Below are 24,509 nucleotides of genomic sequence, written 5' to 3'. Positions count from 1 at the left end.
GGCTTTTTTGTTATCATTATTAACCATTTGGTCAGACAGTTTAAAAACCTGATGTCCGAGCCGGCAGCTTTTTAAAAGTGCATCTCTAAGTAAAACCTATTTTTTAAATGGATTTCTTAGGCAATTTTAAATATATATATAAACTAAGTCATATAATTTAAAATATATAGCTCATGTGTACAAGTTGGAAGAATAGATATGTCAGAAAATGTACAGGTATATTTAGCTAACTCAGACATTTTCTTGAAAATAGATTTCTAAGTCAAACTAAAAATACATACCTAATTCAGAACACTAAAAAATATTTTCTACATAATATACCATTGAAAATTTTACATATATTGGTTTGACTATTTAAAATTTTTCTTAGATGCTTATAAGAATCAGATCTTTTAAAATATCCTTATAAAAAAATCCTTGTAGTCAATTCATATTATCTGAAAATAGGTTTTGCAATTAAACAAACATGTTTTGCCTAATTTAGAATTAAATAAGTCACATGTATATATATTTTTATCGTGTGCATTAAAAACACATGGCATGTCATAGATTTCTGAAGTGTTTAGGGGTAAATTATTATATTTTCAGCTTGCTTGCAATTGATTCTACAGAAACTATTTCTGCATTTACACACAGAAACAAATATGGCAAGACAGCATGACTACATAGAGGGTACAATATTTTCAGCTTTTCTGCAAGCTGAAAAAATGTTGTAAACATTTTGGGGAAAAAGCCGTGTCTAACAGTTTTTAAAAACTTTATTAAATATTTTTAACTGCATATCTAGCTCATACAAATTTAAAAACCTCGTTTCTGGGTTGTAAATTTTCAAAATCTTGTAGCAAATCAAACAAAATTAATGCTGTCAAATTTGACTGGGTTTTAGGTGATATTAAGAAATTAATTAAAATTCAATAAATTTGTTAGACTTATTAGTGAGATCTACTGAAACGTTTACTATTGAAATGTCCAAATATCACTTACTTTATATTTAATCATAACCCCCCCCACACACAAAGGAAACAAATAAGGCAGAGTGTTCCTTACTAATTGCTAAGTCTACTGATGAGTATTTCAGGGGAGGCTGTTCCATTTTACATACTTTTCTGGGTGTTTGAAAAAGCATAAATAAAAACTTAAAAAATAAATACCTGTCATGTTGAAAACACAAGTAAGACAATTAAAATACAATTTGCATATATTTACTAAAACTCAGGTAATTAAAAAAGAAATAACAAAGCTCTAGAGTCTAACTTAATTTAAAAAATCATAAACTGAAATTTCTATTTTCTAGTTAGAAGAAAAGGCTGTAGAAGTTGATATTGGGGTGGGCAAATTATCTCACAATTAGAAATATATCACAATTTTTTTTAAGCCTGAATTTTCACCTCATTTTGGGTGAAAGCTGTGGAAATTGTAAAGTGGTGTTTGTGCATGAATGTACATATGACACACCTCAAAACAAAGCTCACGTAAAACTATATTCTTCAGAAAATTTAAACAGGCTTTTTTTTTTTTTATTTTACATCCCTGTTGGAGGAAAAAACTAGAAGTTGGTGGTTGAGGGTGGTGTGGTTCATTGTGTGCACCTATAAATGCACACTAAAACAGGTTTTTGCATCCTTCAGGCAAATATGTCACAGCTAAGCAGAATTGAAGGAGGATATGCAGTGACAAAACAAAGTCCCAAGGGCCAGGGGGGACCTAAAGGTCATTTGACCCAACATCCCCTCTGTGATAACCCCTTTGCCTGCTTGCCTTGACTGCATTCTGTGATGGGGATAGGAAATTCCAGCAGGCGTCACCCCCACCTCAATTACTACCAAAAAGCGCTTGCCTCCGTGAACCCCATCTGTCAGTGTCTTGCATCCTGTGATCCCTGGCCCTGGCCCCGGCCCCTAGGGTCTGACACAGGAAGCCCTTTCCTCCTCCTGCAAGACAGATAACCCTGCAGCTTGCTTGTGCCCCGGACCTTTCTCTAGCTCAGCAGTCCTGGCTCAGGCAGGGAGGTTAAGTTTCTTGCCTATGCATGAAGTCTAGTTTTCTGGTTTTTTCCTGTGGGCATTTTAAAGTTCAGCGCCCAGAACTGAACAAAATTCTACTTAATTGTGGTCTCCATTGTGTTGATATTAGTAAAACTAATTGTGAAAGGCCAGGGGTTTGATTTTTTTTTTTTTTTTTTTTTTTAGACTCTCAGCAAAATGCAGCTGTTGCCATTTCCCATTCATTCTGCTTTGGCCTCAGTTTCAGATGCCCCGTCACGGTTGTGCCTCAGGGCAGCATGAAATACAGGGAAGAGCACTGGACTCCAAACCTGGGAATTTAGGGCCAAGTCACACTCTGGCTGACTCAGAATGTAGGTCTCTGGGCAAGCTTTTAATCTCTTCTGACATCTTTTGCCTGATTTGTAAATTGAGGGTTTGAGTTAGGGGAGATTTCTAGTAAGTAGTCCTGTGGATTGAGCAGTGCTTTCTCAAATTCTCTTTTAATGCATTGTTTCTCCTAACCAAGCCTTGCAGTCTTAGCTTTAATTTGAAAAGGAGGAAATCATAGTCAACAGCATTGCCCTGTCCACCAGCCAGATGTTACCGCAAAAATCCTCAAAAGTAGCTCCAGTACTGTGGAGAAGTAGCTTTGACATTCCATCTGCCAAGTGCAGGTTTTAAGGCAACACCTCATTCAAAAAGTTACAGGCAGCTTAGCTTTAGGAAGCTAAGAATTTATAGTGTTAAATAGTCACTCAAAAAAAAAGAAAAATGTGTAAAGTCTTAAACGAATGACAGGTAGATGCTAGGTTGCTGTTCTGATCTGATGAGGTGTTATGTGGCCTGTGTGATTCCCTTTCATCCCTGGAAACAGATCTTAGGAGGGGACTTGAGCTGCTTTGCCTAATCTATTCTCTGCTTTAAAATAATACACAATCTATAAATGGAAGCTGAAGTTAATTGGTCTTAGATTAGTTTGAAAGTAGCACATTATTTTTAATAAAATACATGGTGTGTTTTAGGGGGGGAAGACTGAAGGTTAAATAATGTTTATAAGAAATCTGAAGTCCTTCTTCAGTCTTGACAGTGATACTAGTCCAAGATTTATTGAGCACTCACCGGCTTGGGGCTTGTCCTTCTGCACGTGTAGCCTCACTTAGTCCTCATAGAGCTCCATCACACAGGTGCTGCTGTTTTTTTCTCTGGATACAGATCCGGAAACTGAGGTTTCAAGGAGTTAGGAAACTTGCTCAGTGGTGCCCACCGGGCGAGCCAGGGAGCTGGGATAGGAACGCAGGCAGGCCTGGCTCTGAGCCCCTGCTACCTAGTGGGCCACAGGAGTGCTGGCAGCTTTTCCTGGACATGTGCTGCAGGTCCTGGAGAAAGGAGGAACCCATTTAAAAGAATATATATACACACATATATACATATATTTTTTTTTTTTTACTATAACATCTTTATCTCACTTTACAGTCACGCCAGTCCATTTTAACCTCCACATTGAAGATTCTAAGTTTTAGTCCATGCCGAGTCTGTTGGAAAATTAGTCCCCTGTCTTTAGAATCCAAGTATGAAATCATTGTATATTTCTCTTTAGATCTATTTGCTTTTCTGCTTCTAAAGATTCCATTTGAGCAGAGAGGCTTACTTGAGAATAAGGGTACTTTGTTGGATGAAAGTGAAGCAAACTTTTATTTTGGCAGTAACGGAAATAAAGTAAATATCACTATAGCATAGACCTGTATTTCCAACTCATTTTGCTCAACTTTTCCAGACTTCCTGAGTAAACACAGATGGGTTTCCACTTATTTTTCAGTTTTCTGTAGAAAGTTCTTTAGACCTTAAATTCCACATGCTACTTGGAGTTTTCAGTATTTGCTTGATTGCACGCCGTTGGCAGGTCAGAAGCCTCGACTCAGACATTATGAAGATTTAGAAGGTGGTGATGCGTAGCATCGTGTTTTTCTTTGGCTCTGTTTCGGTTTTTCCTGATGGTAATTCTAAATGTTTTCATTCAGGTCTTGACAAAGTTTCCTGGTGAATTGGTGGCAGGGGGAGTTTCAAAACCTGCTAAGTTTAAGTAGCAAAGTCGGAGGGATTGATGTGCTTCAAAAAGATGATCTCCTGAATCTAGTTCCTGATGTGGTACTCGTTGCCTGTCACTAGTAACTCCCTGAAGTGCTGGTAAAAGTAGAGAGGCTGGAAGGTGGGGTAGAAAGAGGCCTGAACACCTGGGTCTGTCTGAATCTCAGCCCTGTGCCTTTGGGGAAATGAATTTATATATTCTAAAACTTGATTTTCTTATTTGTAAAAGAAAAAAAGAAAAATATACCCAAGATTCTGATTTCACCTCTTGTCAACTAATAATTGCAGAGACTGAGAGATCGGGCTGTGTGCTTCATTAATAATCCAAGAGGCCAGGCTCCTGTGCAGCAGAGATCTTAACCAGGGTCTGCAGTAATATTTTATCCAAAGATTAGACGCCAAGGAACCCCTGCAAAATGGGTAGATATGCAGGTTGAGATACCGAATTAGAGGTTTTGCCCTGTGTCTTGTATTATTAATAAAAACACCTCAGTGCTTTCGTGCTGAAACATTAGCTTTTTTTTTAAAAAAGGAGGTTTTTCTTTTATTAAAGGTAATTAAATCAGATTTCCATTTGACACTGTCTCCTCTATTAGCATCTTATAGTACTGCTGTCATGGCAGGGTATACACAGAAATACAGTTCTTGCTCTCATGGCAAATTGTAGAAGGAATGAAGGGGCCTTTCAGCTTCCTATAATGTCAGCTAATTGAATTTTTACACGGAGGAATGTTGTGTGGTTACACTGTTATTACTGTCACTGTTTAATAGTATTTTGGCCCTGATAGACCAGTTTCATTTGCACTATTAATTTTTAAATAAGGAAGTTATGTTTATTTTCTAAATTTACTGCTCAGGATAAAAAAAATATCAACACAGTTGATTATTGAAATTCACCACTAAGTATTTCAGTGATCAATACTGTTAAAAAAAAAAAAAGGACCTATTTGTTCACATTATCTATCATTAGTAAAGATCTGTTTAGAAAATAGAGTTCCACGTTGATTGTAAAAAGATCCTTTCCTTTTAAATTGAAACTTAATCTTCTGCCTGCCGATGCTTCTTCCTTTCTGCTCCTCTTAAAAAAAAAAAACTCCCCTTTTTGTTTTTACTTTTTTTAATAATAGCCTTATAATAACAGTGTGCCTCCTAGACTTATTATAATACATGCCAAGCACATGGGGAGAGTTTTCCTTTTCTTGTACCACCTGTGTCTCTCTCCGGGGACAAGTGGTTCTCGGCTTGCTTATTGCCACGGAGGAAGCCGAGTCTGCGGGATTTAATTTGCAGAGCCCTTACATATGTGGTCACTCAAATATCATCTGAATACGGCCATAGACAATTCTTGTGGGCTGTTCACGTTCTGATTTTGCTGTATTTGCAGTGCTGATTTACGTGCTAAAATTTACTTTTATTTGACACAGTGAAATTATGTTTTAGCTTTGCTCTCTTATCTTCCTAAGGGAAATTTAGAATATTGTATATGCTATTTGACATTTGTGAAATAGAAATACCATATTTTATTGCATTTAAAACAAGTATGTTTTGTTTCTATTGTATTTTAATTTTTACAGCTGTTTATTGTTTGATTCCTACCTCTTTTACCAGAACAAGCACAGTAAATAAAAGTAAAAAACACAGTAAATTAAATATTGATACAGCTTTTTTTTTTAAAGCAAGAATTAGAAGGGGGAGATTTTTTAAAAGCTTTGATTAGTAGATCTGTATTTTTAGTCAACTTAAGAGTTGCTTGAAATCTCAGTGTTTTCTCAACTGACCATCCCTTATCTATCTGTCTGTCTGTCCCCATCCTTTGTTGTTTTTTGTTTTTTTTTTTCCCCCCGCTGTCCCTAACTGGATGGGCTGATGGCAACAACATATCTCTTCAGGAGCTGGATGAGGTATTGTGTTTTCAATATTTTTGAATGTCAGTATATACAATTAATGCCTGTTTCTCTGAAATCTTTGGTTATATGTAAAATGCTAACAGAGTTTACACATATTTTAGCATTTGTCATGATTACTTCTCCTTGTTGTGTTTTACAATTTAATCCTTAGGATTCATTTACTGTGTTTTCATACCAGGTGAATTGACGATGTAGAGAAGGGCTTGGTAACAGTATCTGCTACTCGAGGATGTAGAGAAGGGCTTGGTAACAGTATCTGCTACTCTTGGGAAAGTGTCTCAACTCTGGAGGCAGTAAAGGTTGAACGCGTTCTCCCACTTAAAATCAGCCAGATTGTTTTCAGATGATGCACGAAGCTCCCTTGGCTCCCCAGGCTGTGCAGGGGGGTCGTGGGGGCGGGCTGGTGGTGGTGCAGGAGGACGTGATGTCTGGCAGAAGCCCTCAGGAAGCCGGCCCCAGAGCCACCAGACCTGTTGAGCTGTCTGCTGAGGTGTCACTGGTATGGAGCGAGTGACCCTTGGGTCGTGCTGACTGACTAATGGTTACGTGGCCCCCTTCCTAGCAGCACGATTTTGGCCTTTTCATTACTTATTAGCAATTCTCCCGGAAGATGGAGAGGGTACGTGTTCACAGCACTTTATTCCAGTCATGCTAATAAAGCGTGGAGGAAAAAAGAGATTGAACTGTGATGGTTGGCTTTGTGTTTTCTATTAACTGTTTCAGCCAGGAAGGGGTTGGAAATACTTTTCCTCAGGATATACATTTTTTAAAGGGCCCTTTTAAAATTGGGGGTGGGAGGGTGTCCTTGGCTTTTGTTTTAATTTGGAAGTAGGAACTGTGAGGTGGGGTTAGACCCACTCACTGTCTTTGAAACCAGTGGGTCCCTTACTTGTTGGTAATAACTGCAGATGGGAGACAGCCTGAAGACCCTTCCTGGGGAGCTGGTTGCATGAAGTGTGCAGCCTCGCTTGCTCCCTGTGCTGCGCCTGTGAGAGGCTCCAGCCTGTCTCAGGCCTGCGGGGCAGTGAGCTCCCAGATGCAGGGCCATGTGGGAAGAAGCCTGATGTATAATGATGGATACTGCAATTCCCACTCTTTTTAAAAAAAATTATTTATGTTTTATTTATTTATTTTTTTAAGAACAATAACTCACATTCAGGCTTGTGAGTACTTGGGAGATTTTTGAAAAGAGACACAAGAAGCTGTTGACAATGGATAACTTCCAGGAAGTCTGGGGTGGAAGGGAAACTGCCAACCCTTTTCTTAGGTCGGGCAGATAGTTTTAAACCATGCGCGTCTATTGCTTGAGTCATTAAGAACCAATTAGTATTGAAAACCAAACCCATCCATCTAGGAATGGGTGCTGCCCTTACTGAATGGTTTGGAAACGTGGAACCTGTGGCCCCCAAAAAGAAGTGTGCCCTGGTTGGGATGGTGGGGGGGCGGTGCTGGGAAACAGTCACAGTGGCCTAAGTTTGAACACTTCTCCCACTCGGCTCATCAGGGTCATCTTTCCTGAGGGCTCCGCCGTCTGAACCTATTTCCAGGCTCTCCTACTTCCTCTTCAGGCAGTAAGTTCCAGACACTGGCTCCCCCCGCCCCACCCCAAGTTCTCTCTGCCACATTCTGGAGCAGAGACCCAGAGTGAGAGCCACCTTTCCGGCCACATGCCCCGAGGCCCAGCCTGTCCATTCTGAGGCCGCATGGCCCCTCAGCCCGCCACCTGTTCACTTCCCCTTCTTGTCCTTTGTCCAGAATCAGCACATCCGTTATGAAGTGAGTTGTACATGACATGTCTTGTATTTACTTCATTAATTCATTGCATTTAGTGTTGACTCACGCACTTAATTATGAGTGTGTGTTTATTACGACTGCGTGCCCGGTGCTGAGCAAGAAGCGGGGCCGTGTTGTGAACAGCGTCCAGAGTCCCAACTTTGCCAGGGTGCAGTCGGGCTTCCAGTTGCCCCCGACGTGGGTCAGATGGAGGCCATCCCTGTGTCGGTGAGGCCCAAGCACGCTGTCCTGACTGTGTCATGGTGGCCACATGGGTTTGTCATTTCTCCTTCTCAGATCACCTTGAAAATCAGCTGCACCCTGGGGATACCAGGCTCTGCTCTTCTCCAGAAACAAGTAAGGAGTGCCCTGGGAGAACACCACCCCATCACTCTCCTGGCCTTGATCTCGTCTACTCCCCACCTATGACAGAGTCATCTCCCAAATTGTTGGCTTTTTAAGTTCATAGAAGGAATGATTTTTAAAATTACAAGATGTAAGCATCAGGTTCCCAAACCACATAGCCTGGGAAGGGCAGGGTGAAGTGGCTGGAGCGTGGGGCCAGCCAGCATGGGCTGCTCCCTGGTACCCCTGCTGGGGGCAGCATTGAGAAGGGAAGTCTCAGCCCCTTGGTATCAGTGTTTGAGGAACAGGGCGCCGTCTTCTCTGCAGGTCTGTCTTGGGCTGAAAGTGGGGGTTCAGTCCATAACCTATGGTGCGTGCAGTTGTTGCTTCCTACTTTTTTTTTTTTAAGTTTGTTTATGAGAGTTGAGGGGAAAAGGAAGGTTAGTGAACCTAGCAACATTTTGTCTGGGTGGTGAGGTTGTCAGAATTTTTAATTCTATATTTTTTGCACACATAAAGAAATGACTATCTTGAACATTTATTGTTTCATAATCAGAAAAGGTAAACACTATTTTAAAACGATCACAGATCAGAGAGAAAAAAATGGTGCTGATAGCCCCCAACTCTTTTATATAACATGCTTCTTCACTCCCTCCAAGGAAGGAGGTTTCTTCAGCCTTAAATGTCTGTTAGCCATCTGAGCACAGTGAGTTGACTGCACCACGTACATGCCCACCTTGTCTCAGGTGGAAACCAGGGCCGCCAGGCGGTGTTTGCCAACTTCCCATCTGGACTTGCCGCAAACGATCCAGAATTGTCAGTATTGGTTCTTATTACCAGTGCATTATGACTGACCTTAGTTTATTTTTTTTTAGATGAGTGTGCATGTGTGTGTGGATATATTTGACTTTCCTAATCTCTCCAGAGGCTTTGCATATCCTTAATCTTATGGAACACTAAATCAGACTTCTCATAAAGGTCGGGTTTTATAAGAGGAGGAAGGCTGTATAGTTGGAACAGCAAGATTTATAAGGCTGTGTCGTGTGTGTGTGTGTGTGTGTGTGTGTGTTTTCTGTCCATAGATCAAGCGCTTGTCCGTGCTATCTGGTCTTCTTTAAAGGGACAGTTGTCGATGTCTGAAGTGGACCGAGGGCATAGATAACTTTGATGAACTCAACAAGAAGCCAGTGGGCGTGCCATTGTGAGCAACCGTTGGGATCTTCCTGCACTGATGCGCTTGAGCTGGGTGACTCTGGGGTGGGGTCACACACCCTATAGTTCTTAGAGGACAGAGTTACAAATAAGAATTCTTAAATTCTTAATTCTCAGGAGTACAATTTTATTTATATATTATTTTCTTATTTAAAAACATGGAAAGTTTTTTTTTTTTTTTTTTTTTAACTTGAGAAGCATAAGTTCGTTAAGAAAAGCTTTACTGCCCATCATCGTCTCTTCACTGGGGGGACATGGAATGGAAGAGCAGCAAGTAAAGTGAGTGAAAAACCTGACAGCTTTTTAAGGCCTGAGTTGACTTGAATGGCAGCTTGGAAACGAACATATTTTGGATCTTAAAAATGAGAAAACGTTGAAATGAGAAGTGAGGTTTCTGAAGTTGAAAGGGTGATTGTTTTGCATTTAAAATGTATTTTTTTAATGTTCATATTTGTTCCCAGTTTTAATTGACGGTTATCTTCCATTAGATTTTCCCTTCCTAAAACAGTCTTTTTTTTTTTTTAAATGGTACATACTGTGATATGTATTACAAGCTGATTCCGATCAAATAAATGACACGTTTCTTGTAAGGCTGCCTGTCTTAATCATGGTAAGCTCTTGCTATAGATGGTATCATAAAGGGGACAAATTATTCCCTGTTTAAAGTTTTTAGTCTTAGAGAATCAGCTATTCTGTCTCATTGGCACAATCCTGATACAGCCTGTGGAAAGCTGGGGCTGGCTAGCTGGGGAGTCATCTCTCCCCTTGGTCCCCAGCAAGCTTCCTTGGGACGCCTAAAGAGGGTGTGTGTGCGCAGTCTTTTACCTGCATTTTTTGGAGGCACAGGTCTATTATGTAAAACCAAGTACTGCTTAAAAAAGTGTTGAATCCACTTCAACTGATTTCATATGTGATTTATAAAAATTTCTCACTTGTTTTTGAGAAATTGATACTAGTTACTACTGTGCAGATAAACTTAGGTAGACCCTCTGTATCTTTTTTGGTTTAGTGTATTTTGGTTAACAGTCACAACAGTACAGAATTGTGAGTTTAGAATCTCTTAATAAAACAAATGACTACCATCATTTTATTGAGATATGGTTCAATAGTAACAGGCAGTGTGTTAGGTGATCCACTGGCGCAGTGGAAACTCAATGACCCGCAGGTGTCACTTTGTGGGAACAGCTGGAGGTTTAAGTTCTGCTCCAGGTAGGCAGCAGCTCTGTGTCCAGTGCCTGCTGTCCAGCCAGCAGGTGCTGGGTGCTGGTCTATGGTTGGTCCCTTTTGGTTTGGTCATTGTGCCCACTCCAAGACTGCACAGCTCTTGGTGGCTTTGGGGGCAGTTTTGAGGAGTACACAGCTGTGTGTGGGGTGAGGGGCTGTGTCTGCAGAACTCGAGAGAGGCCAGTTTGTCCAGCCTCTGTGCTCAGCTGAGCCTATCCTGTGGTCCCTGGTGCTGCTGGTGGGAAATGGATCCGAGGACTGTGTCTTGTGTTGTTGTTGTTTGAAGGTGAGGGCTTGTTATCCTGATAACATTTTCTTAGCAAATTGCAGTTGTATTTCATGGGCCTGCCAAAGTGATTGGCAGCTGGTGGGGTGATTGGGGCTTCCGGAGTCAGCCAACCCAGGTTTTAATCTGTCACATAATAGCTTTGTGACCTTGGGCAAGCTAGTTAACTTTTCTGGGTTTCAATTTCCTCATTTATAGATTGGAATAATAGCCCCTAGCTCACCTAGCTTGTGCGAGGGTTAAAATAATAAAAGGAAGGTAAAATTCCTATTAGTGAACTCTTAAAAACAAACAAGGTGGCTGTGGTTGAGAATTACACAGCACAGACGCAGAGCCCCGATAGCGCAGGTGGGGTGACGCACCATTTGTTCAGGACCTGAAATGACACTGGCCCTGCAGGGTCCACGCCACTGCGGAAGGCGCTGGGCCTGATCACGATTCATATGCCCAGGGAGCACTGCTGGGGCGGCTGGTCCCTTCAGCGTGGTCATTGCGTCAGACGGCCCCCCCCCCCCCCTCCCCGAGCCAGTGGGGGCAGCGCCTCCCCCGCTGTGACAGAGCCGGACGCAAGACTCCAGTGTGCTTTTAGGAATTTTGCTGTAATCTCCCTGTTCCGGGTTTAGGGCTGTTGCTTGAAGAATTCTTTTAATGTAGGCTTTTCCTTGTGTGATTTTTTTTTTTTTACCCCCTTTTATCCTTATCTGAGGATGTTAAAAATTTTGCCTTGTTCCTTTATTGTTAGAAAAAAAAAAAAACATTTGCCGAATGAGTGAAAAAATAAATTTAGATAAATGCAGGGAGTGGTGAAGAAAAGCAGTATACATTCTCTACCCAGTTCTGCAGTGCGATTTAGAAAATGTACAAAGTCCTACCTGTAGCAGACTTCTATATGCTGTTTTCCATTATTTCCTGATCATCATTTGCATCTTTTGAAACTGGCGTTTATAAATTCTGAACTCTGGAGGGGTACCTCAAGATCCTTTCAGCTGTTCACTGCCTCCAGGCAAGAGAACAGTTTAACCACACCAAACCTGTGATTTCTCTCCCATTCTTAAAAGCTTTCCAAGGCAGTGTATTCCATAGGTAAAATAAACAAGTACTACGGAGATCATTTGAAAATAAGGGAAAATGTTGCCTGTGGACATTTAACCAAAGAAAGGGAGTGACAGTGTAAGATTGCCTTGAGATTTTAAGGATTGCTTTTGCCAAATGGTAGATAATTTGCGGACTGTTTTAGGCAGCTCTTTGACACATTTTAAACCTGATTAATGATCTTGTGACTAAGATAACTGGATCAGCCCTATTTACGAAATAAGCTAAGTGTCTGTAAGTAAACCTTGAAATGTTTGCATTGGTTCCATTTATAGCCTAGAATATTTTCTTTTTTAATGTGTCTGATCAAATGAATTGCTGAGTTTCATGCCACCCCATCATAGTACAATACTAAGGTTTTTCTTTTAAGGATCTCTTGTTGACTTTTTCATTAACATTTTCATAGCCAGATCAAGTCAAATTCATATTCACAAGTATGTCCAAGGAAATTAAGAAGTGGTACGTGGAAAGATAGGAAAACAGTTCCATATCCTAGCAGTATCAAAAGCAAGTTTGTAATCCAGGCAAGTGCATTTGCTCCTCTATTTCTGTCTTAGTGAGCGACATTTAAAAGGGAGTGAGAGTGTGCTTGTCTGGACTGAATTTGAATAATTTTTAATGTCCCTTTATTTCTTTGTAGCTCGCTGATGATCGAATGGCTCTGGTGTCAGGCATCAGCTTGGACCCAGAAGCCGCAATTGGTGTGACAAAGCGGTCCCCTCCTAAATGGGTGGATGGAGTGGATGAAGTAAGTGGAATGTTCGTTTCACACTCTCTTATTTATTGAGGTAATTATGACATTAATATGTTTTAAGGTATCTGCCATAAAGATTGATTTGGCTGCAACTTGAATGCATGTCCTTGTAAGTGTGTTGGCTTTAGAATTATTCAGGTCACACACCACAAGAAGGGTGTGTATGTCTGTGGGCATGCTTGTGATTTTGGTTTTAGTAGTAACTGGTGGCTCAGTGGTAAAGAATCCGCCTGCCAATGCAGGAGACTCGGGTTTGATCCCTGGGTTGGGAAGATTAACCCCTGGAGAAGGAAATGGATACCCACACCAGTGTTCTTTCCTGGGAGATCCCATGGACAGCGGAGCCTGGCACGCTACAGTCCATGGGTCACAAAAGAGTTGGACTTGTCTTAGTGACTAAACAACACCCGAATTACAGAAAGAAACTGAAGAACTGTGTAACCAGAAAGAGTGGTATTTGAATGTCTGGTGGTTTGAATTAAAGGTTGCTCAGTCAACTATGAATTGGCTGAAGACTGAGCTCCATACTCTTGCGTGTAGCTGGTTGTCTCAGAGGCAGACAGACACTTGGAGGGAGAGAGTAGAGCTCTGGGATTTCATTTGTTTAGATACAGTATGATGTTGGGCGGATTAAACAGAAGATGAAGGAGTTAGCCAGCCTTCATGACCAGCACTTAAACCGACCTACCCTGGATGACAGCAGCGAGCAGGAGCATGCCATTGAGATAACCACACAGGAGATCACCCAGGTGAGGGGGAAGGGGTCCTCAGGTGGGAACTTGGTCTCCCGGCCTCCTCACCCTCTCAAAAGCCAGCCCACAGAACAGTGCTAAATGAGGCCTAGAGTTTTGCTTCCCAGCTTGAAGTTCACAGAGGGACCCAGGAGGCCCTGAGCTCCTCCAGGTTTCAGCATCTGCACTCCTTGTCCTGCAGGAGTGGGGACTGTTTTTTGATTGTTTTTAAATACTACTGTGGATTGATCTGAAAATTAAATTCAGAGCATTATTGAGTTCAATCATTTGATTTTAAGATATGTAACTTCTATTGTATACTAGTTTGCAAATTTTTTTCTTGTTTAAAAAAAAGGGTAGTTGTAATTGAACAGATGGGGAGCAGTTGCCCAGGCTGAATCTCTTGATATCCCAGAGAAACTCAGCCTCCTGGAAGTGTCTCTTGTAAAATGTTAAACTTGAGTAATTTTAAAATAATGTGACTCAGGACTTCCCTGATGGTCCAGTGGTTAAAAATCCGCCTTGCAACACAGGGGACACAGGTTCCATCCCTGGTTGGGGGAGCTAAGATCCTACATGCCCCCTTGCCAAAAAAAAAACAAAACATAAAGCAGGAACAATATTGTAATAAACTCAATAAAGACTTTTTTAAAAAGATACTTTAAAAATCTTAAAAAGCAGTGTGACTAGTGTATAAATAAGCAGTTACATTTTTCATTTGTTTACACCTCCTGGGTTGCTGCTGCACAGGGATGGGGCATGATGCGTGGGGAAGCCCTGGGGTGTTAAGAGCATCTGGGTCCTGGCTTTTAGCGATTAACAGTAATATGATTCTCCTTTAACTTCTCAGACCCCAGTGTTGTCATCTGTAAAATGGAAACGATAATAGTAGTACCTGCCTCTTAGTTAGGGTGGCTGTCGGGACTAAATGAGAAGGCTGTGAGGAGCAGTGCGCACGCATGTGCACACTCAGCATCTGTTCAGGTCTGGTTCAGCTGCGATTTCCTGGCCATCCTCAGCGCCAGCCTGTGCAGCCAGAGCCCCTGTGTGTCTCACTCCGGCATGCAGGCACCTTGGGGCCCCCGGCCCACTGTGAGCGCCCCCTGTCCTCCCAGCTCTTCCATAGGTGTCAGCGTGCGGTGCAGGCGCTGCCCAGCCGGGCCCGCCGGGCCTGCTCGGAGCAGGAGGAGCGGCTCCTCCGAAACGTGGTGGCCTCGCTGGCCCAGGCCCTGCAGGAGCTGTCCACCAGCTTCCGGCACGCACAGTCCAGCTACCTCCGACGTGAGTGTCCACCCCCGCCAGGCTCTCCAGTGACGAGCGTCCCAGCGCTCAGGTCACAGGACAACTCTGTGTTTTGTGTCTTCTTCTGCTGGTTCTCCATTTTGTCCTTTGCTTTTCATGGTTAGCCTTTGCATATCCTCTTACTTCGCGGGGTAGAAAGTAGCTCTTTCTGCCCCCAGAGGTAGCCACATCCAGGTTGAGGCCACCCCATGGGGCATTGACAGTCCTCCTCTAAAACAACAAAAGAGAAACTCTTTTGTCAAGTTTAAAGTATTTGAAAATCAATCTAGCATATTATAAAAGCATGTAGTTTTCTAGGTGTTAGGCTTGCAGGAGCTGCTGATAAATGGGTAAAAATAGTTGTAATCATGTTGAAGCTTTATATTTGCCTATCTGTCTAAACACCTTACCTGGGAATAGTTAAAGCAGACACATTCTCTCCCAGCCTCCCTTCCTTCCCAAATAGTGCAAAGTCAGGTTTCAGCTACATCCTCATTCAGAGCACCCATAAACTGGCTTTTTCTGTATTGCCATTGTAATCAATGATATCCCCATATGCTCCCCCAAAAGCTAGTTCTCCCTCCTGACAACTGGCATATTTGTGTTTGTGCTTTCATTTTACTACTTCTAAAATTTGATTAGGGCCACTTGGAATTCTTAGCAGATATACTTTTAGAGAGAAATACTTAATGTTTTAAATGTTTTTAGCAGCAGCTAAGTGTTTCTGCTCCACTGAGAGCGTCTCAGATGATGGTGTTGCATTGTCACTCACCTGGCACCCAGTGAACTGTTCACACTCGCAGTGTGGTTTCTGTCCTAAGTAACCCCAAATGCTTGCCTGCTGTTGCATGGTTGTGGTCCTTTACTGTCCCCCATCTCTGCTGGAGGTGAGCAGGGCTGCTTCTAAAGTGGCCAAGAATGTCTCCATTTTGACTGTTGAGTTTTACTCTAGATGCCCCCTTTTAATGGTGGAACAGTAACCAGAACGGTTTCTGTATTCAAGTAAAGTGAATTCCTATCCACGACAGGCATGAAGAATCGAGAGGAAAGATCCCAGCATTTTTTTGCTACATCAGTACCGCTGATGGACGATGGCGAGGATAATACTCTGTATGACCGGGTACGTGTCGGGGCCACAGACCCGCCTGCTGCTCATGTGCACTCTGCTCTGTTTCCTTCTCTTTTCGGACCTTTAGCTTCCCTGAGACACAGCTGGATTGGCACTGTGTGGCGTGCACATCCATCAAGTGCTTTGCAGCTGGCGGGAGAACAGTCGTGGGGGCCATACTGTTTCTTCCTTTCTAAAGACTGCACGGAGACCTTGTCAGGTGCCTTCCAGAATCTTCTGGAAAGCAGTCTGCACACCCCACTCCCAGGAAGAACCCTGAGACACGCAGGCTTCTCCCTGGTGCTTTTGCCGCTTGGCTCTGGGGCAGCTGCCGACAGGGGTTCTCTGTGTCCCCGCTTTGGCCGGTGGTGCTTTAGAGCCCGCTGATTCAGGGAGATCTTTCTTGTTAGGAAAAATAAGTGCTTGTGTGTGGTGTGCTCTATAGAAATAGTTTCAAATTTTATTTTCTTTAAGTTATATCTAAAATCGTACTTCATGTGCACATTTCGTCCTTTTTGTTTGGCTAGGGCTTTACAGACGAGCAGCTAGTGCTGGTGGAGCAGAACACGCTGCTGGTGGAGGAACGGGAGAGGGAGATTCGCCAGATCGTGCAGTCCATCTCTGACCTGAACGAGATATTTAGGGACCTGGGAGCCATGATCGTAGAACAGGTGTGTGCATTTACCTGCCTCGTCAGTGGGCTCTTTTGCCCTGATACCTCATTCTTCCCCAGGCTTTTCGATTCTGCACTTCTGTCAGGAAAGCAGTTGTAACCCATTCCTTCTGTGTATATACAGTGTGTGTGCTCAGTCATGTCCGACTCTTTGTGACCCCATGGACTCTAGCCTGCCACGCTCCTGTGTCCATGGGACTCTCCCAGGCAAGAATACTGGAGTGGGTTGCCGTTTCCTACTCCAGGGAATTTTCACGACTCACTGTGTATGTGTGTATGTATATACGAGTACAGATTCTATGCAGACTGCTGTCATGCCCCATAAAAATACTAATAAACTATTTTTTAGATGAGAAACAGGTGTCAGTGACAGTGCTCACGTCCTCTGCCTCCATCCCAGGGCTGCTCCCAGGAGCACCCCGTGCCGGGAGCCTGGCTGGCTCTGCCCACGCTCAGCGGTGATTGTGACGATGGATAAGTTTTCCCATCTAATTTTGGCAGGTTATTGTGTAAAGGCAACTGGAACCACTAGCCCTCAAGTAGAATTAGATTGTTTGTTCACTGTTAAAATCTGATTAGGGTGTTTTATTATCTTGCCAGTGGGGATTTGGGTCCTGATCCCCCGAAACCAGCTGCAGACTAGAGCAGACAAGGCTGTAGAAGATCTAGTTAGGTTAATTACTCCCGTGGCTCTCATGGAACTGTTCGTGCTGTCGTCTCCCAACGCAGCACACTTCTGTTCAGAGCCCCATCCTTCCGTGGAGCCTGGTGTTCTCTTCTTCCTGTTTGAACCCAGCAATTAAAAAATTACAGGCAAAACTCTCCTGGAGGCGAACGTGTGATTTTACATGGTGTATTGGAGCTAGCCGTGTTTGCTCTGACCCATGGAGGCGTGTGGAGATTCTCAGACATGATAGTAAGTTTCCAGACCTCATTCTAATCAGGCCTGGCTTAACTGGCCTTCTCTGCTTCCTTGAACCTGTGAGTTTAAGCCACAGATGGGCACAGAAGCAAGCCCTTCACCACTCAGAGCCTGTTTCCACTGAACCATGTATTTCTTAAAGCCCCATTAAGCCTGAATATGGAGTATCCTGTAGTGGCTAAACCCAAAAAAGAAACCTCAATTTGTCAGTATTTTCTTCTCATGAGCTAGGCTTTCCTGCAGCTAACGGCGGCACTCTGCCACTGAGCACCTCACTCTGCTTGGTGATGGACTCCAGAGCTGACAGGATGTCCCTTTACCCCACAGTCAAGTAGAACAGATAATCCCGTGGATGACAATGCCTGCAATCTGCATCTCTCATTTCTGAAGCTCCATTTTCCCAGTTGCGCTTGTTGATTGTCTGTGACTGTCATTTATCACCCAGGGTACCGTCCTCGATAGAATCGACTATAATGTTGAGCAGTCCTGTATCAAAACTGAAGACGGCTTGAAACAGCTCCACAAGGTAATGGCATATCTTTCAGTAGCTGAGAATTTGAAGAATTGTTTTCCCGTATCAAGAATTCATACGAGGCTTGTCTTCTGTCTTAACTGTCCCTAGCACTTTCGTCTGTCATCAGCTCGAGATGGGGCTGTGAAAATGCAGCCTGTCGTATTCTTCAGAGCCCACCGTGTGGGCTGTGGCCGTTTCCCTGCAATTAGTGAATCCCAGTGCACCCCACATGCAGAGTTGAAGTTGCTGAGAACCCCTTTCTGTGACAGCAAACTCTGAAAGAGTCGGGGTTTTCTTCCTTTTAGAAAATACTTTATTCCTTGGCTAGGCCCTCTTGTTTTAGGGAATCGATTGAGTGGGTGTTTGTTAAAACCCGTGTTGCGCGTTCTGTCTGCTGGTAGCTGCTGACTCAGGCCTCCCTTGTTGTGGTACTTTTCTGATGAATTGCTGCTGGGGATTCATTCTGGAGAAGATAAAAATCTAATTTTCTCTTTTAATTACCACAGTATATCTGTGTACCACCTTGAGGAGAGAGTAGTCTGTTGAAGTGAGAGTATTAGCTTTCTCATTCTTTGCTAATACTCTGATGGCTGTCTCCAGAATGTTTTTCATGATATTTGTTAAAAATAAATGGAAAACATCCTTAAAAATCTTGTAATCAACCATGAGAAGCACATATGTACACTGCTGAGTGACTCTCATATATAATTGGCTGCATGTTTTCTTCAGAAGGAATGAAATACTTCACAGATGAAATAAATTCTGTCCATCTCCTCATGGACAGCGGTACTCCTAGCCATGTGTGATGGTCATTTTCTCGATTCACTAATGTACTTCTCTGTCATCTCTCTGAGACCAGTCGCTTCCTGTGGGAGAGGTGACCATACCTGGCCGTGGTGCCAGGTTTATGGAAGGTGAGGCCTCGCACAGGTCTGACCAGGAACCCTCACCTTCCTCTTCTATATGCTTGTTACCACGTGCAGGGCAGGAGTGGGTGGGACGCCAGCAGACACTGAGAAAGAGGAGGTCTGCCTTGTGGACATAGGAGGCTTTTTAATTTTTTTAAGCATTCGGTTCATTTGGTTGCCACATTTTATGTATTAAAAACGTGAAAGCTAACTTTAGTTTCTCACTCTGTAATATCTGGGCCTTCATATGCTGTTGAATTATGCATCGGTTTTGAAGTTTCTTAAATAAAAACTAGCAAAATATGTTTTGTAATACAACAGAGATAAAGGGGAACAGCTTTCTCCACGAGGGTGTACATATCTAGTGGGAACTAAAAAATTTGTTTAAGGTTTGACTTTATAAATCATTTTGAGAGGTTTTAAAGTGTATCACCTGGTGTCAGCTTCAGTGGTGGTTACTGACTACAAGAGTGAGCACGTACTGTCCTCTCTTCGGCTTGGCTGGCCATTACCTTGGCGATCAGCTCATCTGAAGCTGGCGGGGCCTTGGAGTCACTTCTTCCGAGCCAGGCTCTCCAGATGGGTGAACGGGTCCTAAGGTTTCCTCCTGTGGATGAGTGGCCTGGTGGGTGGGCGGGCTCACTTAGGACACAGAGCTGCTGGTCAGAAGGTTGGTGGGGATGCAGAAGTGGGCGTGGGAGGCTGGACCTTCTGAGCAGGTGCTGCCCTCAAGCCGTCCCCTCGCTTTCACTTTCACCTTTGCCATGAGGCAGTGCCGTCCACAGAAGTGTGGGGAGTGTGCTCTCCCCATGGGCGGAGGGGGAGCCTGGTAGGCTGCAGTCATGGGGTCGCTAAGAGTCGGACATGACTGATCGACTTCACTTTCACTTTTCACTTTCATGCATTGGAGAAGGAAATGGCAACCCACTCCAGTGTTCTTGCCTAGAGAATCCCAGGGATGGTGGAGCCTGGTGGGCTGCTGTCTATGGGGTCCCACAGAGTCAGACACGACTGAAGTGACTTAGCAGCACCAGCAGCATGTGGTCAGGGACACTTCGCTACTCTCTCCTCCCCTCTGCTTTCTCTGAGTCACGTTCCTGCACGATAGGCGTGTGTCACTAGCCACACAGGATGACTCAGCTTGGGTGGGTTCTTTCTGCACCTGACCCCATGGGGCAGCTTTCCTGTTTCTGTTGGGTTGATGGAAAAGTCTGTTTGGGTTTTCCTGTAGCATCTTATGGAAAAACCTGAATGAACTTTTTTGGCCAACTCAATACTTCCATGGATGAATTTCTTCTTGTTTGCAGACTCAGAGGAGGTAGAAGAGCTTCTCTGGGGCCCTCACTTCTCTCCCTTCTGGCTGGTGTCACTGGAGCCAGAAGTTTGACTTCTCAATGAAGGAGCTGTGCATTCCTCCAAAGAACCGTGTCTGGAAGTGAGAGGCTTCCATAGAAAGAGTGGGTCCTTGCGGTCAGTGGAGGGGGATGTAAGGAGAGGCAGGCTGTGTGGAGCTGAAGGCAGAGCCTTAGACTTCTCCCATGGCCCTCAAGTGATGGTGGATCCCCAGCAGGTGCTTCATGAAGCCTGTAGGTAGGGAACTCGGGGGTCACGGGAGTCAACTGAACTCTAGGAGTTAATGGCAGTGATTGTGATGATGGAGCCGGTGGCAGAGGTGTTGGGTGTGCAGGTATAGCCAGAAGCTAGGACCAGAAACGAGGCAGACTTGATTTTGGAGAAAATGATGACCCTTTCTCCTTCCTCTTTCTGTAGGCAGAGCAGTATCAGAAGAAGAACCGGAAGATGCTCGTGATCCTGATATTGCTCGTCATCATCATCGTCCTCACTGTTGTCCTCGTCGGCGTGAAGTCTCGCTGAGCGGCATCGGGCCAGTGTGTGTGGTGCGTGGACCCGGGCACGAGGCCCGGCGCCCGGGGGCTCTGGCGGAGGTGCGGCCCCGGCCTAGCTGGGGTGGCGGCGGTCCCATGGACTCCTCAGCCCGGTCATGCTCACACGAGGGGAAGGGGCATCTGTTTTCCTTCATTGGCAAGACGTGAAGGACCTTGGATACTGCTGCAGAATAGAGATGAGTTCTCGCTTTGGTTTTGTTTTGTTTTGTTTTGTTTTGTTTTCAGAAAGAAAATATCAGTTGAACGTTTACAGGCCTCGTCACGCTGTTCGATGTATCATACCTGTATATGCTCTTTTTTTTTTTTTTAAGCAATCATGTTTGAGCAGCATGTTAAAAGAATTTTTGGAAAAAAATTTTTTAAACCATCTGGTTTTTAAGAAATTTGGTACCAGAAATTTATGAGTAGAGGCAAAATTGCCTCTTCATCTTTGTCTATGTATTTTCCAGTTGAAAACAAACTGAGAAGTCCTTTAAGAATTTATAATCCGTTCCCCATTAACTTAATTTAACTTTTCCATCACTGTTAATGATCAGAGTAACAAAGTGTGAAAAATAAGAAACCATCATTGATGTTAATTAACACATTTAGATGGGCCAGTTAAAACAGCTTCATAAGTTTAAATTAATTGTAAATGGAGTATTCCTCATCTCAGATTTGTGCACTGCATTTTCTCCTGTAAACCGAAAGGGGTTACTAAGCAGAACCAGCCAAATGCAAGAGTTGATGATTTGAAAGAACCTCACATTAAAAGGGCACTCGGCAGTGTCGGAAAAGTCACCAGAGCTGGCCGGTGTGTCCCCGTGCCCATCCCCAACCATCCTTGCTCAATCCATTACTTATATAATAACTACATAAAGACCTGTTCAAGCCAGACACCATTTAATGGACTGTGAATTTACATGGAGGCCATTCTAAATGGGTCACCCTATTTAGGATTAGTGGGTCTCAAATTATTAACCAAACATGACTCCATTTCAAAGTAAAATATTCCCCCAGTGGTTTGATTTATTGGCCCTTCCATTGCCATTGAACATGCCCAGAAGGTAGGCATATTCCTGCTGTTTGTGAAAATCTTGGCTCAGAAAACCCCTCATTTGTGTGAGCATGAATCCGGTCTCCAAAGCAGGACTTTGTTGTTCACTTACCTATTATCAATATGGTGCTCAAACATATTCCTGGACCTGTGGAGTAATGTGGAAAGTGATGATAACTTTGAAACCTGAAGTTGTTTGTGTTTTAACGGGTCTTGAGACACCAGTATAGTTTTAATGGTCTTTGTGTCATTTTTGATGGCTTTCCATTGTTTTTACCTCTTGTAAAATGTTTTAAAAGAGCATGACCTCATTAAGTGTGCTACGTTTTATTTGGACCAGTCACATAACCTGTCTCTCTAGAATTGACTTTGAAGTTATTTCCAGAAATTTAAACTCAAACCCCGAGATTCAAGTTGTCCAAACAGGTCATGTGCTTAAAACGCAGACCACTGCCCAGCCTTCCCGTCCCAAGTGGTTCATGAAGCCGGGCAGTCCCTGGTTCCCTGTTCCTGACGTGGGCGTGGGGTGATCTAAAGGCATCCCTGGCATATCAGGAAGTAGCATGGCATTCCCTGACAGCTACTTACTAAGGAGGAAGGCCGGGAATGAGGTCCAGCCCCTCCTCAATTGCCCCTGAGATGGGGGGCTTCCTTGGTTCCTGAGAGCAACTGTGGGCTCTTTAGCCTCAGTGGTTTTGAGCTCAGGGAGTCAAGCTGCTCCCAGGATGGGGGCTGTCCAGATGAGGGGCTCCCCTCCTAGACAGCCTGGGATGGTGTTAAGGGTTCTTGTAGGGGAGCTTTTCCAGTGCTTAGGCTCACTGACTCTTGAAGGAACGTAATCCTTTAAGAAAGGATCACTATTTATTTGTATTTATTTTTAGTGAACAGGGTGATTAGTTGGATTTTTTATCCAATTCCTTTGGGTAAAATAATGAATCTGACTAGGGATGGCTTGAAGGATCCTGTTTGGGATCCGGACAGCTGCCCCCTCTGACTGGATCCCCGGCAGCACCAGCTGAAGCCCAGCCATCGGCTGCCATCACCGTGTCCCCAGGCCAGCAGCAGCTGGAGCACGTGTTCCAACTTGCCAGGCTCCACCAAACACTCCTGTTCTGTTGCCACCTCCTGGGGACAGATCAACAGCAGGCAGGCTGGAAGGGGAGGTTAGTGATTAGTGTCCTGGCACCCAAGGGTCCTCTCTTTCCTTGTCTCGCCTATGGCTCTGGTGGCAAAGGTGGCTCTTCCTGGCTCTGCCCTCGCTGCTGCCCGTTGTGACGTGGCCTGCACGGCTCTGTTGACCGGGGCTGGAGGGGGGACCCATAGACGTTGCCTGTCAGGTCCCTGGAGCTCCTCATCTTTCCCGAGATGGGGACTGAGCACTACTGTCTCTTGTTTTATTAATTTGGGGTGGGGGGAGGTGCTGACTTGCTGGCCCTGGGCGTGAAGCCGTGTTCATCTCTAACGAATTTACCACAGTCTCTGCTAATTGAGAGAGCATTATTTATTTGTTTTGACACAAGAGCTTTCAGTGTTTTATGCTAGCTAATGGCTTCTTAAAGGTAATAAAAACCTTCCAACCTAATTGGTCAGATAAGACTTTTGTGTGTGTGTGCTTAAATAAAGCAATTAGTGAAGCGCTTCTATCCAAAACGACTTTTTTTTTTGTCCTTTTTAGAAAACTAATTTACTGTTACTGGAAACTTTTTGTACAATAAAGCAATCATCAGATTCAAGAACACTCTGTTATCCTAGTAGTAATTTTAATGATGGGCTGCCTGTTTTCCTCAAGTGCATCCATGTTTCAGGGGAGCCTGGCCTGCTCTGTGACTGTTGGGGACCGATGACTGTTTGTTGTGTGCTGAGGCCTTGGCCTTAGTGTTGGGGAGTCTGTCTGTCTGATAAATGCTTTCAAGGGGACCCATCAATATGCTACCCACTGTCCCATGGACAGAGGAGCCTGGTGGGCTACAGCCATGGGGTCACAAAATGTCAGACATGACTGAGTGACTAACACTTTGACTTTTGTACAAAAACGGCAGATAATTACATTTCTTAGAAAAATGTATGCTTTGTGTACCCACCAAGAAGCACTGGAGATCTTCAAGGAAACCTAGTTACATGTCCTTGCTTAGAAGTAATTCTTACACACGGGCTCCCAGAGACTTGAACTTCTTTGAAGTCCTCCTGCCCTGCTAATCTGAAAATTTCAGGGGTAGTGTTTGCCAGTATTACTCAAAGCTAGGACTGTATTTCTTCTCAAAGGCCAGGATGGTTCTGTGTTAACTCAGTGCTAACTCTCACCCATGTGTGCCTGATGGGAGGTGCCATCAGGGGATGGGGTGCACCAGGCATCTATCTTTGGGTACACCCCAGGGTCTGTACACACGGATGTGTGAGCTGATTGCAGGTGGTCCCCTGGGCCAGCTAGGCTTTCAGTCCTTGGAGGTTGCCCCATGCTCAGGGCAATGCAGTATCTTCAGAGCCCATTGAACAATGTGAAAGAAACAACCACCTCTTCCTGTGCGCTCACCTTGTTTCTGGACTGGAACTACAGCCCCCGGCTTGCTTGTCAGCCGCTGGCTCTGTCCGCTGTCAGTTCTGCTCTCCAAGGGCTTCCCTCGTGGCTCAAACAGTAAAGAATCTGCCTGCAATGCAGGAGACCCAGGTTCAATCCGTGGTTCAGGAAGATCCCCTGGAGAAGGGAATAACAACCCACTCCAGTATTCTTGCCTGGAAAATCCCGTGGACAGTGGAGTCTGGCGGCCT

General features: G+C 44.0%; 1 protein-coding gene across 9 annotated transcripts in view; it reads left to right on the top strand.

Moving 5' to 3' along the window:
- The window catches only part of STX16 (syntaxin 16), a 51,130-nt gene extending 27,649 nt beyond the window's left edge, over nucleotides 1–23,481 (top strand). For 3 of the 9 annotated variants that reach the window (XM_070801395.1, XM_019972124.2, XM_019972126.2), the window contains 7 exons: nucleotides 12,550–12,657; nucleotides 13,272–13,412; nucleotides 14,510–14,675; nucleotides 15,704–15,795; nucleotides 16,311–16,454; nucleotides 17,824–17,904; nucleotides 20,571–23,481. In XM_070801395.1, the coding sequence (XP_070657496.1) occupies nucleotides 12,550–12,657; nucleotides 13,272–13,412; nucleotides 14,510–14,675; nucleotides 15,704–15,795; nucleotides 16,311–16,454; nucleotides 17,824–17,904; nucleotides 20,571–20,675 (837 nt within the window). In that variant the 3' untranslated portion in view covers nucleotides 20,676–23,481. The other 6 variants (XR_011570149.1, XR_011570150.1, XM_070801397.1 and 3 more) reach the window with 6 other exon arrangements.
- Nucleotides 23,482–24,509: the final 1,028 nt, after the last annotated feature.

This window comes from Bos indicus, chromosome 13 (genome assembly GCF_029378745.1).
Source record: "Bos indicus isolate NIAB-ARS_2022 breed Sahiwal x Tharparkar chromosome 13, NIAB-ARS_B.indTharparkar_mat_pri_1.0, whole genome shotgun sequence".
Lineage (NCBI taxonomy): Eukaryota > Metazoa > Chordata > Mammalia > Artiodactyla > Bovidae > Bos > Bos indicus.
This window is presented reverse-complemented; position numbering and strand designations above follow the sequence as displayed.